At 58.3% G+C, this 16,469-nt stretch overlaps 1 protein-coding gene across 8 annotated transcripts in view; it reads right to left on the bottom strand.

The window, feature by feature from the left end:
* The window catches only part of HSPG2 (heparan sulfate proteoglycan 2), a 100,051-nt gene that overhangs the window by 37,618 nt on the left and 45,964 nt on the right, over positions 1–16,469 (bottom strand). For 4 of the 8 annotated variants that reach the window (XM_060622246.3, XM_060622254.3, XM_060622247.3 and 1 more), the window contains 27 exons: positions 16,186–16,330; positions 15,941–16,092; positions 15,699–15,845; positions 13,134–13,297; positions 12,656–12,835; positions 12,360–12,556; positions 12,118–12,265; positions 11,328–11,455; positions 10,515–10,601; positions 10,366–10,424; positions 10,143–10,210; positions 9,127–9,288; positions 8,837–9,013; positions 8,504–8,683; positions 8,294–8,412; positions 7,555–7,666; positions 7,269–7,382; positions 7,058–7,185; positions 6,619–6,705; positions 6,122–6,171; positions 5,704–5,798; positions 5,245–5,385; positions 4,634–4,825; positions 3,538–3,576; positions 2,909–3,010; positions 2,145–2,384; positions 1,382–1,465 (listed from right to left, as the gene is read on the bottom strand). In XM_060622246.3, the coding sequence (XP_060478229.3) occupies positions 1,382–1,465; positions 2,145–2,384; positions 2,909–3,010; positions 3,538–3,576; positions 4,634–4,825; positions 5,245–5,385; positions 5,704–5,798; positions 6,122–6,171; positions 6,619–6,705; positions 7,058–7,185; positions 7,269–7,382; positions 7,555–7,666; positions 8,294–8,412; positions 8,504–8,683; positions 8,837–9,013; positions 9,127–9,288; positions 10,143–10,210; positions 10,366–10,424; positions 10,515–10,601; positions 11,328–11,455; positions 12,118–12,265; positions 12,360–12,556; positions 12,656–12,835; positions 13,134–13,297; positions 15,699–15,845; positions 15,941–16,092; positions 16,186–16,330 (3,497 nt within the window). The remainder of the gene's footprint in view (positions 1–1,381; positions 1,466–2,144; positions 2,385–2,908; positions 3,011–3,537; positions 3,577–4,633; positions 4,826–5,244; positions 5,386–5,703; positions 5,799–6,121; positions 6,172–6,618; positions 6,706–7,057; positions 7,186–7,268; positions 7,383–7,554; positions 7,667–8,293; positions 8,413–8,503; positions 8,684–8,836; positions 9,014–9,126; positions 9,289–10,142; positions 10,211–10,365; positions 10,425–10,514; positions 10,602–11,327; positions 11,456–12,117; positions 12,266–12,359; positions 12,557–12,655; positions 12,836–13,133; positions 13,298–15,698; positions 15,846–15,940; positions 16,093–16,185; positions 16,331–16,469) is intronic. The other 4 variants (XM_060622252.3, XM_060622253.3, XM_060622248.3 and 1 more) reach the window with 3 other exon arrangements.

Below are 16,469 nucleotides of genomic sequence, written 5' to 3'. Positions count from 1 at the left end.
TTTCCACCATTCTCTTCCACTCTGTCGGGGATGGACACGTAAACCTGGCACTTCTGCTCCTTCCACGAACAGAGATACCCCCTTTACTAGTCAGATTGGAAGCCGGAGAACGATGCCAATGGAGATAAAAGTCCTAATGAGCCCCTGAACCCAGCCATGCCTGACACCAGCTTCCTCGGACTTTGTAGTTGTAGGAGCTGGCTGTACTTGGGTTTTCCATCGCTCACAACTGAGAGAGTCCTTAGGCTTCCTGCTGGGGGCTTTCACGGGGGCAGCCAAGGCCCCAGCTCTGTCCCAGGACTTTCCTTTCTCTCCTCTGCCCCCACAGCAGATGTTCGGATCAATACCACACTGCATCAGGCCTAGCCCATCTGTTCGTTTTTGTGTTCATTCAGCTGGTGAGCATTGATTCAATGCCTACTGACTACATGCTGGAATTGAGCTATACCGTCCTGAGGATGTTTTCCACAAGCTCAGGGTGAGGGAAGGAACTCCAAGGCATAACTGGATAACCATGAAACAACTTAGTTTCCTGCTTGCTTTGGATGCCAGCAGGTTCATCACCGCTTCCAGATCAAGCTGCAGGCCGTGTGCAGCAGGGTGGCTCAGGGAGTCTGCTCAGGGAGCAGACTCTGCAGTCTAAGACTGGAGTTCAAGTCCAACTGTACTGGCTGGACAGCCCCGGACAAGGCACCTAACCTGAGTCTTACTTTCCTCTTACGGAAATAGCAATAAAAATAATATGTACCTTGAAGGGTAGCACAAAGATTAAGTAACAAAGGCTCTGTAAAATACTGCCCTGAGCAGAGTGCCCCCAGAGTGCACGGCCTCCTTGCCTGCCAGCTCCTCACACACCTGGCTGTGCTCTCGGCTTCGGCAGATCTTTCTTGTCCCTATTCCCCCTGGACCATGCCAATTCCGTCCCAGCTGCCTCTCTGAATGCTATTTCATGGCATATTATGCATATTCTTAAGAGGCATTCTAAATAGTTTTTGGAACAAGACGGAGCTGACGTCAATCCTAACAGTAATGCCAACGGTGATGATGACGTTGATGATGCTGGCAATGACAGGAACGACCAGGGCCAGGGTCGTCCTCTGCCCAGATACAACGCAGCACACAGGAAGTGCTAAAATAATGCTTCCTGAAGGAACGAATGCAGAGCCAAAAGCTAGGTGAGTGAGCTGGATATGGGGTAAAGCCTCCTGGGTGAGACAGCTCCCCGCCAGGGCCTGTAGCCACTGATGGGACACCAGGCAAGTCCCTTCCCCTCTCCGGGCCTTGATCTACCTACCCATCTGTGTCATAAAGGACTTTGACAAAGGGCTCTGGAATATTTTAGGTTTTGATGACACCCTGTTAACCCCCAACTCCTTGTTACCTTGTTCCCCAGGAAGGCTTGGGGCAGCTGCCAATAATAGAGGCTCCCAGGAAGTAGAGAGAAGCCTTCGTAGGAGAGAGAGAACTAGGACAGAAGGACAGGCGATGAGAGCTGCTGGGGGGTCGGGGGTGGGGGATCCAGAGCACAGCTACAGTCCCAGCGGGGACACATTTGCACGCATGCACACGCGCACACACACGCAAACCCTGGAGGGAAGGCTGGGGTGGGGGCTGTGGAGGGATAGAAGCCCCTAGCCCAAAGCTCAAGTCCTAGCCCTGCTCTTGGGACAACTTGTGCCCCATCCCTGGATCCAGAGACCCCAACTGTTCTCACTGGGCGTGGTTGGGTTGGTGTCTCCTCATGTCTGGTGTGTGCCTCTTGAGGACCCCACGATGACTTATGCAGCACACCAGAAAACATTTTGAAATTTAGTAGGTATTTTAACATGTACTGGAAAATGTATTACCAGCGCAAATGAGCTGCTGTGTGATAGACTTAAAGGGAACTTTGAGGGGCGCCTGGCTGGCTCAGTCGGCGGAGCGGGCAACTCTTGATCTTGGGCTTGTGGGTTTGAGCCCCATGTTGGGTGTAAAGATTACTTAAAAACGTCTAAAAATAATAATAAAATCAAGGGAAATTTGAAGTAAATCATAGCCCAGGTAGTGTGCAGAAATGGCAGAATTTGTGAAGTTGGTTCACAAACAGCTAAAGTCTGGAAAACATGGTGGTGGTGGGGTCTCTTGGCAGGTGCCTTGGCACATACCTGAGAGCCTGCTGAGGAAGGTGCAGAAGCTGAAGAGGAGGAGGAAGAAGGGGAGGAGGAGGGGGAGGAGGAGGAGGAGGAGGGGGAGGAGGGGGAGGAGGAGGAAGGGAGAGCTGCTTGCAGGGCAGCTGCAGGCTGGGGATGGGGCAAGAGCCCCGGGGCAGGGGGATGGGGGTGGGCAGCAAAGCTGGAAAGGAGCTGCCAGATCTCGGCATCCATCCGCCTCTGGGCCTCATCCACCTGGGGGACCGGGAGAGGGAGGACAGAGGAAAGGAGCAGAGAGGGACAGAAAAGACGCCGTGAGGCTCTGCCTCCAATCAGGCGGCAAGAGGCCCCACGAGCCACCTACTTCTGTGCTATCTGTTCACAAGTGCTTGACCTTCTGGCCCTCGCACCCGATGTCCTCTTGCTCCTCATGACCCTGGTGGGGCGATCCTGGGATGGGCCCAGATGACTATGGGCAGAAGCCCATACAGAAGACACCTCTCTGTTGAGCTCAGGTCCCCGGGGCACTTGTGGTAGGGGAGGCCGTTCCTTGGGCCTCACTTACCATGCATGCCCATGGTGCCAGCCCAAAACATTGATGGCTCTGGAATGTTTCCCATGGGCAACACTGGAGTGGACTGGGTGTGAGACTGGGGCCTAGCTTGGGGGAAAATGGCCCAGGAAGGCCAGGGCCTCAGCTCAAGGCTCTTGCTTGAACTATACTCTCTGCTCTGCATGGGGCCCCAGATACAGCCTGTCCCAGCCAAGTGCTGAGTTACCTCCGATAGCCGCTGTGCCCGGCCCCTGCCCTCTGGGGGCCCCATGGTCCTCTCAGCTGTCACAGCTGCCCTCAACTGCTCCTCTGAGAGGGACGTGCGGTTCTGATGGGTGGAGGGCAGAGCCCAGCTCAGACCTCCCAGGGCCCCAGCATTGGAGCCCTGGGGAGTGTCCTCTCCCCGTGGATATGGTGGCCAGAAAGGCCCATGCTGACTGGGGAGGAAGATGCATACTCCGCCCTCCAGGCTGGCACCCGGGGGTTAGCGCCAGGCTGCTGAAGGGGCATACGCACACAGAGGGTTAGTGGAGGTTGCTCGGAAGGCAGTGCTAGGGTAACCCGGTGGGCTGGGTATAGTCATGTGGTTTAGCATCGAGTTAGTTTCCCTGCCACCTCGGCCACCATTCTGGCCACAGACAGCAGGCAGCAGGACCAGACCACAGAGCAGATGGGGCACAGGTCGTCCCAACTCCAATTCCTGGTACTGCAGGGCGGGGCCATCGGGCACCTGCCGGGGTTCATGCGGACCACATTTCCTTGGGCACTGGGCATTTCCCCATGCGGGACTGATGGCATCGGAAAACACCACGGCTGTGTCACATCCATTTCACACCACTCAGATCACGGGCCTACCTGGTGAGCCCGGCGCATCCGTGCAAAATACGCCTCCCTCTGTGGGGCGCCAGGAAACGCCAAAAGAGGGAGCAGAGAGAGAAGTCTGAGAACTGCGGGCCAGGGCAGTAGGGAGGAAGACAGGGAAGCCAGGAGTGGAAGAAGTGGAACCCAGAGAAGGGGGAAGGGACCGGAAGGTCAGCCTTGGGAGGAGCCTGGGATACTTGGGTCTGTCCAAGGAAGAAGGACATGGCAGCTTGGGCACTCCCCCTTCTGTGTCCCTGACCTCCCTGAGATCCTGCGTGAGGGGACACACCTGCTCGCTCACTGACCTCAGCCAGCAGGGGACTCCTGTACCAAGACCATCTTTCCTTGGGTGTCATTAGATGGCACTGACTCCTTGAGGAACACGTCTGGGCAGGCTGCTCTGCAGTCCACCCCTAAGACCCTGCACCCCACGCCACCACCATCAGCATGACCATCACCACCCCAGCAAACCATGGCTCATCTGACCAGTGTAGGATTCAAGGGAAGCCTCTGACCCGGGGCTGAATGCCAGCACTGCCACCTTCTGGGTGTCATCTCTGTTCCCTCGAAGGAAATGGGGCAGTACTGGCGATTTATGACACATACAAGTGCTTGGAACAGTGCCCAGCACGGCGCGAGCTCCGTAAACGTGACTTACAATCAGAGTTAGTCTCATGCCTGACACCGAGCACAGAGCACCGCACAGATGAGGGAACTCTGAATAAGCAAAGGGATGAAACTGAAACTGTCACATCTGTCCTTGAGTTTCTAGAGCCTCTCCTAGGACCTATTTGTTGCATGAAAGCTGAAAACCACTAACAGGAGAGTGCTTATGTGCCAGGCACGACTTCTCATCCTGCCAGCCAGCCTGGGGCTGAAGTTTATCAAAAGGCAGTCATCTGGGAAATGGCAGAACTGGGCTCAGGCCGAGGCCTATCTGACCCCAAAGGCTGCACGCTTAACCGCTGAGCGGCTGACGCCTGCCCTGAGGCCACCTTGTGTCTGAGCCCCACTGGCCCCAGGGCTCCGCAGGGGCTGGCTCAGAACCGGTGACTAGGGAGGGCCTGCCAGCCGTCCCTGCACATCACACCTTGTCTCCCTGGTACGCCTCCGGAAGCTGCCAGTAGAAGGACTCATGGCCAAGCTGGGCGAAGGTGCCGAAAGAGAGCTGGGCACCCTCAGGCACGGGCTCCACGGTGAAGCCTCCTGTCAGGCGGCTGTTCCGTTGCGGGTTCACCAGGGCAAAGCCTTGGAAGTCCCCAGGGGCAAAGTGGGTGGAGATCTGGCAGCAGAAAGAAGACGGGATGTCAGCTTGGGCGAGGGCTGGGCGAGAGGGGGGGGGCAGGGGCAGGCACCTCGGTTGGGGAGGGGTGTGGGAAGGCATTTGGGTGGGTTATGGGGGGTTTCTGAGAGCAGGACTAGGACAGAAGCAGCGGCGGGAGTGGGGGGAGCGGGAAGGACACTTGGGAAAGGAAAGGGGTGCTGGGCTCAGTGCTGACACAGGCGATAATGGGGCCACGGGGAGGGTGTTAGGGTAGGGGCGAGTGTTAGGGTAGGGGCGAGGGTTGCTCGCATCTGTGCTTCTATGAGCAATAACCAGGTCACGGGGGTGGGTGTCCTCACAGGCAGAGGGGACGCCGCCGGGCTGGGTTCCTGACTTGCCCCAGTGATGACTCAGAGGGGCTGTGCCCGGGCACTTACCAGGTGGCGGCTGTAGGAGGAGCTGGCACACTGCTGGGTGACACCCATGCAGAAGCAAGGCACGCAGCCGTCGGGGTTGCTGGCGCTCAGGTAGAAGTGGTGGGGCCGGCAGTGACTGCAGGTGAGGCCTTCCACCTGGGCCTGGGAGGACAGATGGAAGGGAGGGTGTGGGGAGACTGTGGGGGGCGGTCTCTTGTACCTCCAGCAGCCTTTGAGGCCGGCCTCCCAGCCACTTCTGGCAGTCCCGGGGAAGATCCCACAGCCCCCATGCCGAGGCCCGGCTCCCATCGGGTGTTGCCTGATTTCCCACCAGGCTCTGGGCAGCGGGGCAGAGGCGGTCCCTCAGGGGAAGGGTGGTGGGGGCTCGGGGACAGCCCCAAGGGTACAGTGAGAAGGAATGCCAGGCAACAAGTACGGCCGTGATGTCGGGCCTCACAGAGAGCAGGGGTTGGGACTGACCTTGCAATAGCACTGGCCAGCGGCGTCACACTGGCTACCGATGCTGCCCTTGGGGTCACAGCCACAGCCGATCGGCTCTGGCAGTTGGCCGTCTCCTGAGATGGAGGGAAGCCGCAGCTGGAGGCCCAAACCCGCCTCCATGCGCCCTCACTTCCCACCCTCTGGCCATCTCACTCACCACCAAGAGAGGGAGAGAGTGTTAATTTCTGAACACCCACCATATGTAGGCATCATAGGCATTTATACCAGCCCTCTGGAGTGGGTGGGCTTTTTACTATGCCCATTTTACAGATCAAGAAGCTGAGGCTCAGAAAAAGTCACTTGCCGCAAGTCGAAGGAGAACAAAGGCTCTGTCCTAGCTCCACCCCTGGGGGAGACAGGGTAGCCCGACCCCAAAGGCCTCCCCAACCCTACTCACTTTGGCACGGCTGGCCCTGGCTGGGGTTGCCATAGTAACCTGGGGCACACCTAGGGAGAAAGCATTAGAGGAAGGGAGGGCAGAACCACAGAATCCTGGAGAGCCTGCTGTGAGCCCAGGACTGTGCCGGGGGCCCTGTGTCGGACTCAGAGTGGAACCAGACCTCATGGTGTTGGAAGGAATCAGCCTAACTCACCCATTTTACAGACAGGGAAACAGGTGGGACAAGAAGAGCAGGGACATGCCCTAGGCCACAGAGCCAGTGAGTGAGCATCATCAGGCCTTGAACCCAGGACCTTTAGCAAGAACGAGGGGCTTTCTGGGAAGTCACTGGCCTGGCTGGGGTAGGGGGTGCTGGCAGTTGGAGGTGAACTGCAGGCCTAGATCACACAGGAAGGAGAGCTGGTGGTCTCCTTGGGGCCTGTGTGAGGGGACAGCGGGAGGCTTCTGGGGCAGCCCTCCTGCACCGTCCCCCTCCTGCCCACCACCCGCCTCACCTCTCACAGTGACGCCCGCTGTGGCCTGGGGAGCACGCATCACAGGTGGGGTGGCCGTCCGTGTCCAGAAAGCAAGTATGGGTAGCCCTGACGGTGTGGGGGGCAAACAGTTAGGTCAGCAGCCCTTCCTTGAGGACCAGGGCAGCAGGGAGAGGAAGAGTGGGCATGTGAACCATGTGCCAGGCACCGCGCTAAGGGTTCTCAGCCACCTCTCACACGAGTGGTCAAGGTGGGGTGTATCGTTGTCTTATCCCCATCTCACAGACAGGGAAGCTGAGGCCCAGAGAGGGAAACGTAGCTTATACAAAGTGACACAGTGAGGAAGCGGCAAGGCCAGGATCTAACCGCTGCCTCTCAGGAGGGCCCGGGAGGAAGAGAGTCCGGAAGGGGGCAATGGACATTTCAGGAAAGGGCAGGTACAGGCAGGAAATGGACGCACTGGCCACCAGCGGGGGCTCCATAGCATGGGCACGGCTGGCAGTCCTGTGACGTCCCCCGCTGGGCGTCCCCATAGTATCCTGGTTGGCACCGCTCGCACTGAGGGCCCTCCGTGTGGTGTTGGCAGCCCTGGAGAGGCAAAGCGTGGGCTGAGGCTGAGCCCCTGGAGGCCGCAGACCCCTGGGGTAGGTAGGAAGGAGGGCGGGACTCACCTGGCAGGCACCTGTTTCGGGCTCACAGATCTCCGAGTGGCCGTGGCAGCTGCAACGTTCACAGGTGCCCAGGTAGAGTCCGCTGGGCATGCGTGTGTAGCCCGTGTCACAGTCCTGGGGGCAAGAAGACGGGAGTGGGAGGGGAGTCCTCGGCACCACCCATTCAGGGCAGCGCCCACTGAGTGGTGGTGGGGCTGGGGGAGGGGGCCTGGGGAGGAAGGGAGAGCTAAAGGAGGAGGAGCCAGGAAGCACCAAGGAGGACAAGGAGGTGGAGCCTGGCACTCACCTGGCAGGATGGGCCGCGGTACCCGGGTGGGCAGGTACACTGTTCTACTTCCAGCGCGGGGTCCTGGCCGGTGTCCTCGGGCACAGCCACGTCCATGCTGATACCAGAGACCCTGGAAATGACAAGACCCGCTATAAATGAGCACACATTCTGTGCCAGGCATGCCCGGAGTCCCGAGTGGGATCATGTCGATTACAACCCTCCCAACAGCCCTGCTGCTGATGTTGTTGGGGCCCCGTCTGGATCCCCAGCTGGGTGTCCGCCCCCCAGCTGGTGCAAGAGCTGTGGCGGATGGCTTCTACCTGCAACCTTCTCCAGAGAATGAGCCTTCCGTTCCTGGATCGAACATACCACCCTGCTCCCCCAGGGTGACCAATGACAGATGGACCTAGGGTACAAAAGCCCCTTTGCCTCAAAGCAGAATGGCTCTGCAGAGCTCCCGGGGGGGTGAGGCTGAGGCTAGTTTTCATCTGAAACCACTTCCTGGCCTGGCCACTTCCTTTCCTTTGTCCGTCTGCCCTCCCCTCTGCCTCCCTCCCAGGTTTTCACTGTGAATCGTGTGCACTCCAATCTCCATCTCACGTTTGGCTTCTAAGGAATCCAACCTGAGAACAAGCCCCATGAGAGAGTCGCTGTTATAATTTCCATTTTACAGATGGGGAAACTGAGGCACAAAAGGCCACCCAGCCTGTATGTGGTAGAGCTGGCCCCTCTGTCCTCCAGCCCTGGCCCCACACACCTGCTCTCAGCTGGCCGCTGGCTGAAGGACGCCTGGATCAGGAGGGTGTCGATGCCCGCCAGGGCCATCAGCAGGTGTTCCCGTGTGGCCGGCTGCCCATCAGGCCGTTGCCATGCTTGCTGCCAAGGAAAGGACACGTGTGCTGCAAGCCCTGACATCTCGGGGTATCGACGCCCCTCCCCACGCAAGGCTTCAGGGAGTGCTGCTCACCTCCCGGAAGGGCACCGTGAAGGTGCTGGGCTGGCCGGGGCTGGGCTGCTGGGAAGTGTGATGCTCTAAGACGATGCCATTGCCCTGCAATACAACCATCGGCTGCCCGTGCAGAGGTGTGGAGCCAGGCTGGGGCCGCTGGGTCACCGTGAAGCGCAGCTCTCCCCCATAGGAGGTCACCTGGGACACAAGGGGGACAGGTGCTCAGCCGAGGCCCCACAGTCCTGACATGCCACTGCTCCAGCCGCGTCTCCCACCTTTCCTCCAAGGGCACCAGGACATTCTTGCTTCCAAGCCTGGAATTCCTTTTCTCTTCCTCCCCCCGCTGCCCACCTTGTCCCCGCGAAAGCGTGAGGGGAGGCTCCAGAAGTAGGGTCCGGAGAGGAGGTTGTGGAAGGAGGAGAAGACCAGTTCTCCGGATGTGGGTGATGAGATGCCCTCGCTGGTGGTGTGGGTGCCTGCGGCGTTGGTCAGGCTGAACTGAGTGGGCTCCTCGGAAGCCCCACGCACCTGGGAGGGGGAGAAGAGGCCGGAACGGGGGCTGAGGTCTGGGACCGGCACGTGGCCCACCCTGGACTCAGCGGACCCACCGGTCTCCCTGCCCAGCCACCCTGCGTAGGTACCTGGGCGCGGCTCCAGGAGGAGCTGGTGCACTGGCGACTGACGCCCATGCAGAAGCACTTGAGGCAGCCGTCAGGGTTGCGGGCACTCAGGTGGAAAGAGCCGGCGACACACTCATTGCACAGACGCCCCACCACGTTGTTCTGCAGGCACAGAGCTGGGAGCTGCAGGATGGCCCACGGGAGGGGCTGCCTGGAGCTTCCAGCCTAATCTGCCCACATTCTAAAGGGGACCCGAGGCTGGCAGAGCCATGGAAAGAGCACAGGTAAGCAGGGTTGCCACCATGTGAACCATGATCCTCAATTAATGGGAGCGTACGCAACCAATCTTTTTTCCCTTTTCTTTTTGGGTGCTAGGGGGCTCACAAATACATTTAGGTTTGAAATATAGCAACTTGGTTAAAACTGTCACTGCTGCTCTTTATGGAGTGTTTCATGCACTGTGCTAGTTCCTGTGCAGCCATCATCTCATTTAATCCTTCTAAGTACTTTGAGAAGTATGTGATACCTCCATGCTTCACACGAGGAAACGGAGGCTCAGAAACGGGAAATGATTTACGCAAGGTCACTCAGCTTGCTAATCTCCTCTGGGACTTAAGACCAGGAGTGCTTAACTCCAAAGTTTGTCCAGCTCTTCTTTCCACTGCCACTCGATTCTCCCGGTCTTAATGCAAATAATGCCCCTCCTCTGAGCCTCCATTTGCTCATCTGCAAATTGGGGATGCTAATACCCCCATCGTCATGTCAGTGTGAGAATGCAAAAACAAACACAGATACAACAGTCGCATGAAGAAGGACTGGCAAAAGATCCGGGACTTGAACCCAGGTTACCCGACTCTCCAGCCAAGGCTCCTTCCCGATGCCAGGCCACCTCTCACAAGGGGAAGACTTGTCAGCGAGGCCCATCAGCCTCTGGCTAGGCCACCCCCCAGCAGCCAAGGGGCTGTGGGGGCCACCCCCCCTCCCAGCTGGGTGCCCGCCGGAGTCCCCTGGGGTGGGGGAGGGGAGGGCACGCGTACCTTACAGCGGCAGGCCTCCCCAGAGCTCCCCACGCTGCCTCGCTCGTCACAGCGCACGATCTCCTGGTCTGGAAGCACAAAGTGGGTGTTGGCAAGGCGGGTGGGAATGGGATGGACCCAGTCTGGCCAGGCAGGTGGCAGGGTGGGATGCCTTCCCAGGGATCGTGGGGTTTGGGCTGGTGGGCAGCCTGGGGGAGTGCCAGGGGATGGCCGTGATACTCACTGGTGGGCCTGCACTTCCCGCCTGGCTGGATGGGGTTGCCCTCATATCCAGGGGCACAGCTGGTGGAGGGAGGGAGGGTCCTCAGTGGCACTTCTATGTTCCCACCCCGTACAGCCTGCTCCCCCCGGTCCCGGTCGGCTCTCCCTCACCTCTCACAGCGGCGGCCCGTGTAGCCTGGGGCACACGCATCACATGTGGCTTGGCCATCCGTGTCCAGGAAGCAGGTGTCTGAGAACCTGTGGGTATCCGGCGGCAGGACATGGGGCAGGGCTGCAACAATGGGCTGGGGTTGACACTCCCACCCCAAGAAATGATTGCTACCCACATGGCACAGTATGCCATGAGACGTGAGGTCATCTCCCTGCCCACCATTTCCCTGCCCGTTTAATTTTTTTCTTTTTTTTTTTTTTTTTTAGCGTTTATGTATTTTTGAGAGACAGAGAAACAGAGCACGAGCAGGGGAGGAGCAGAGAGAGGGGGAGACACAGAACCCAAAGCAGGCTCCAGGCTCCGAGCTGTCAGCACAGAACCCGATGCGGGGCTTGAACCCACGAACCTTGAGATCATGACCTGAGCGGAAGTCAGCCGCTTAGCTGACGAAGCCACCCAGGCGCCCCTAGATTTTTAAAAATTTTTTATTTTTACGTCATCTCTACACCTAACACGGGGCTTGAACGTACAACCCTCGGATCAAGACTCACATGCTCTACCGACTGAGCCACCTAGGTGCCCTGTCCACCTATTCTCGATCTGCAGCCTCATAGCGATACTAGAAAGACAGATGGGCCCGTAATATAGGGAAGGAAGCTGAGGCCCAGAGAGGTCAAGGGGCATGGAAGAAGTCAGTGACGAGGTGAGGATTTGAACCCGGGTATCCCACCTCCCCGCCCAGAATATGCCCCTGGCCTGCTGTACTGCCCACTCCCCCCACCATATCTGCCCCACCCTGAGCTGGGTCTGACCTGCGGGAGGCGTCAATGTATGGGCAAGGGCAGGGTCGGCAGGCAGTGGCTGTGGCCTTTGTGGCGTCCCCGAAGAAACCAGCCTTGCACTTGTCGCACTGTGGCCCCTCTGTGTTGTGCTGGCAATTCTGGGAGGAAGGGGAAGTGGTTCAGGTTCTACAGAGCAGTCCCTCTGTCCCACCCTGGATTCTGAGGGTCGCCCTTTGAGGCTGGCCTAGCCTCCTCCATCGTGCTGGAGCATCCAGCATGCATCCTCATGGGGAATTCATCACTTCACACGGGCAGCCTGTTCCATAGAAGGTTCTAAGCGCCTGCTTTATACTGACCTAAATCCGCCTCCCTCTTCTAATCTGCACCCACTGGCTATTTCAACCCTCTGGAATCGGTTTCTTCTATCTTGCGGACCTCCTGAGGTATCTGAAGATGGTAGCTTGAGCCTTCTCTTCGGTCAGCTCCAAAATCCCAGCCCCCTCCACTATTCCTTAGGAATGCATATGATTTCCAGGCTTCTTCCCCTTAGGGCTGCCCTGCTAAGGATGATCTTTAACACAGTACTCTCCAGGAATGCTCTGAGCAGGGTGGAAGAGAGTAGGACTTTCACCTCCCTTATCTGGACATTTTATCTCTGTTAATGCAACCAGAGGTCACGATAGTTTAGCTAGCAGCCAAGACAGCCATTCTAGAGGCTCATGCTAAGCTTATGGGCCCAAAAAGGCTTCAGCTTGGGCCTCCCACCTATCTATGCTCCCTGGCCCTAGCCAGCATCCGAGTGTCAACTGGCCCCACTCACCAGGCAGTGGCCATACACAGGGTCACAAGAGCTGGCATGCCCGTTGCAGTTGCAGCCAGAGCAGGTGCCCAGGTAGGGCCCACCAGGCACCCGGGTGAAATGGGCATCACAGCTCTCGCAGGATAAGCCAGAGTAGCCAATGGGGCATCTGTGGGGACAGGACCAAGAGAGTGGTCACAGGAACCGTGAGGGCCCTGCCGCTTCCCCCCTATCCTGGCTGGGGACTCTGCCAGCTCAGGCACCTGCACTCCTCCACGCTGTGGGCCCGGCCGTGGCTGGTGGCGTGGCTGACGGTGGTATCCATGGCAATGTCACTCAGTCCCACGCTGGCCATCTTGGCATTGTACACTGTCTGGATGAGCACAGCCTCCAGGCTCTGCAGCACCTGCAACATCTCGGCCCGCTGCACTGGCCGGCCAGACTCATGGACCCAGTGCTCCTAGATACGAACAGAGGTGCGTGGGGGGCATCACGCATTAGCACCTGCCCAGCCCGCGGCCCCTTCACGCCCAGCCCCGAGAGCTCGGGCACCACCTACCTCCGAGAACTGAACCTGGCGCTGGTTCAGCGTGCCAGGCTGGGTGGGCACGTGCCCTCGGGAGAGGAGGCGATATCCGGCTCCCACGAGGACCACGTCTGGCCGCTGCACTGGCTCCAGCATGCCTCGGGCCAGCTCGTAGTGCACCTTGTAGCGCAGGGAGCCACCGTAGGAGTCCACCTGGCCGATACAGGGCCGGTCAGGGCAGGGAAGGGGGCACGCCTGCTGCCTGCTGCGTGTCCAGTCACCCCTTCCTCCGCCCCTCCGTGTCTAGTGCTCGCCGTATGCCTGGCACAGAGCTGGGCACAGGGAGGCAGAGCTGGGTGGGGCTCGGCTCTGCCTTTGGGACGCTCGGTCTCCAGAGCTGAGTCTGTCCTGCTGCCCACCGGCTTCAGAGGGAGCGGAGCCCAGGCAGGTTGTGGGCCTGTGAGGGAGGCTTGGCCGTTTCCCCATCCGGAGCAGCAGGCCGGTCCCTCACCTTGTTGCCCAGGAACTGCTCGGGCAGAGCCCAGAAAGAGTCATGCACCAGGAAGCGTCGGGACAGGTCGACCAGCTGGAACTCCTGCACAGCGGGGTCGATCTGCAGCTGGGTGGAGGAGAGGGGCGGCATGCCGGGCTGTGCGGGCATTGTTACGTTCACGCCTGCGGGCGGCAAGAGGGAGGGCTGAGGGCTGCAGCACATGCCTGCCAGCGATACCCACCCTGAAAGGCAGTTAGCCAGAAAGACGGGAAGGTTCTGGGAGAGAGCTGATTTAAAGAGAACTTCGGTTGCTTTCGCCAAGTTAAAAATGTTTTTCTCTTCCCTACAGTTTTGGAGCAGTGCTTCCTAAAGCATGCTCTGGGGAAAGTCAATGCTGAAGAATGACAGCTGGGAACCACAGGGTCAGAAAAAGGTCAAGGGAATGGATTCTTTGTAGCAGGACTTCTCAGAGCCTTTGGTTTTGAGGACAGATCCGTGGACTGTCAGCGTTGGAACGGCCCTCAGGGGGCAGTAGAGAGTTACCCGGGGCTGAAGAACAGATGCCAAGTCCTGGTTCAACCACCCTCCCCAGATGTAGGAGTTTGAAAAAAGGCCTCAGTTTCCTTATGTGTAAAATGGACATAATACTGGTTTGCTTCATAAGGTTATTAGGAAGAGAAACTGAGCAAATTGATATGAAATGCTTATAAAACAGAGTGTGGCACAAAAGAAGTTCTCAAAAACAATTAGCTGTTGTTATTGTTACTATTATGATGGGTCATCTAGTCCAATTGCCCCCCTGCCCCCCCCCCCCACACACACACGTGCGATTTCTCTCTACAGCATCCTTCCAGATCTCTAGTGCAGCACTAACTATCCAAGAGAAATTTTTGTGAGGACAGAAATGTTCTACACTTGTATTCTCCAATATGGTACATTGTGGGCACTTGAAATGTGGCGAGTGTGGCCGAGAAAGCGAATTAATTAATTTTAATTTAAAGAGCCACATGTTGTTAGTGACTACCACATTGAGCAGCTCTAATGGATGGGGGGCTCATTACCTCCACAGGCAGTCCCTCCCAACCCTGGACAGTTCTGACTCTTAGAAATCCCTTCCTTGTGGGGCGCCTGGGTGACGCAGTCGGTCAGGCGTCCAACTTCGGCTCAGGTCATGATCTCACGGTCCGTGAGTTCGAGCCCCGCGATGGGCTCTGTGCTGACAGCTCGGGGCCTGGAGCCTGCTTCGGATTCTGGGTCTCTCTCTCTCTCTGTCCCTCCCCCACCCACGCTCTGTCTCTCTCTCTCTCTCTCTCTATCAGACAATGAATAAACGTTAAAAAAAAAATTAAAAAAAAAGAAAAGAAATTCCTTCCTTGTGCTAACTCTACATCTGTCTGGAAGCAGCTTCTCCCCTCGATCACAAATGAACTCCCTGTACCCACGGATGAATCCAGACCCTTACCTGCAGAATGACCATACATAACCCTCAAGACCAGACCACATTTCCCCCTGGCCTGCTTTCCTCTCTCCCTTCCAGGGATGTTTTCAGAGCTCCTGCCCTCTAGTCACCATCCACGCACAGGCCAACCTGCTCACGCTGGAATCCCTGCCCACCCTGACCATTCTGATTCCAGTCAGACAGGCCTGGGTTCCGGTTCTCCTCTAAACAGCTGTGTGTAACCCTAGGGAGGTCCCACCGTCTCTCAGAGGACCTCAGGGTCGTCATCTTAGGAGAGTGAGAACAGCTCTGACCACGCAAGGGCTAGTGGCTGTCCAATGACTGTCAAGCCACAGCACTGACCGAGTGCTTACTAGGTGGGCATCTAAGCCCCTCCTTGCATTTAATCCTTTGTGATTAATGATATGGGAGGCAGCCTGATGTCAGGCGGTAAATGAGGGCTGGGACTTGAACCCAGGTCCTTGTGATTTCTGGGCCCGGGCCATTCTGCCAGAGAGAACACAGGCCAACTGCGTTCCTGCCTTTATGTTTGGGAAAACAGGCCTAGAGAAGCCAACAGTCACACAGACAGTAATTGGGGCAGCTGGAGGTCAGCCCCAGGCTAAGAAGATGCCAAAGCCTGGTTCTTCGGCTCTGGGGACACCGGCACCTCTCAGTCTCTCAGGGTGAGGATGACGAGGATAGTGACGATGACACCAGGGCACATGGACGGGGCACTGACCATGGATGAGCATGGCTTGTCTGTATCAACCCGTTAAGTCCTTACAGCAACGCGGTGTAGATAGTCCTTATTTTATCCCCGTTTCGTAGATGAGAACATTGAGACACGAGACAGCAACTTGACCACAGGCACACGGCTCGTAAGGGAGTATCAGAATTTAAACAAGGAATCTGGCCCCAGAGCCCATCCTCTTCATAACCCAAAGCGGGCAGACGTCAAGTGTGGGTGTGGCTTTTCCTAAAACGTTTGTTTTCCCTCAAGTGCTGTTCTTACAGGCCTCAGCCTTTCTTCAGAGACCCTGCGCCCCTCCGTGAACCCGGCCCCATCTGCCCGCACGTGCTGTGCTCCCATATCCGCCCTCTTGCCTCCCGCCCCAAGCCCACCACAGTGCCCGCCAACGCACCCTTGAAGTCATTGGGCTGGTCAAAGCGGAGCCGGATCTGGTCTCGGAAGCGGCGGCTGCTCTGGCAAATGCTGGTGACCCCAAAGCAGAAGCAGGGCAGGCAGGAGGCGCTGGGCTCCAGGTAGAAGTGCCCGTCGGGGCAGGGCCCTGCCGGGCGGCATGGTAATCGGCTGCGGCTGGTCACCAGCAAGCAGCCCTGGCCCCACCAGCCCCCCCAGGGCCCGTGTGCCCGCTGGCCATACCTCGCTTTGGAATGAGCTCCAGGACCCCGTCGGGAATGCCGAACACCATGCCCCGGGCATTCATGGCCTCACAGGTATAGGCGCCCTGGTCTGCCTCCTTCACATCACGGATGGTCAGTGTGCCACGGCCTCCTTCGCTGGTCACTGTCACCCTGGAGGGCCCCGAGACAGAGGTGGGGTCAGGCCGGGGCCACTGGCCCAGCGCCCCCCACATCTCCAGCGCCTGCCCGGGCTCAGAGGCATACCTGGGATGAGAGGGGATGTGGCCCCAGTTAAGCCTCCAGTTGATGATGGGGGTGGGGACGCCAATGGCCACACAGGTGAAGGTCACTGTCTGGCCCCGGGAAGCCTGGATGGACTCCTGGGGAGGGGTCACCACCTGTGGGGGCACTGGGGAGACCAGAGCAGGAGTGAGGGGTAATGAAGGGCACAGGGAGGAGGAGTGGGGGAGGAGAGAAGGGCTGAGACTGTGGACGGCGGGCGCTGGGGCCGTTGGTTCACCAACAACCCCCGCCCCCCCACGGCTCCA

This window comes from Panthera onca, chromosome C1 (genome assembly GCF_046562875.1).
Source record: "Panthera onca isolate mPanOnc1 chromosome C1, mPanOnc1 haplotype 2, whole genome shotgun sequence".
Lineage (NCBI taxonomy): Eukaryota > Metazoa > Chordata > Mammalia > Carnivora > Felidae > Panthera > Panthera onca.
The sequence above is the reverse complement of the archived record's forward strand: the minus strand, read 5'-3'. Positions and strand labels throughout refer to the sequence as shown.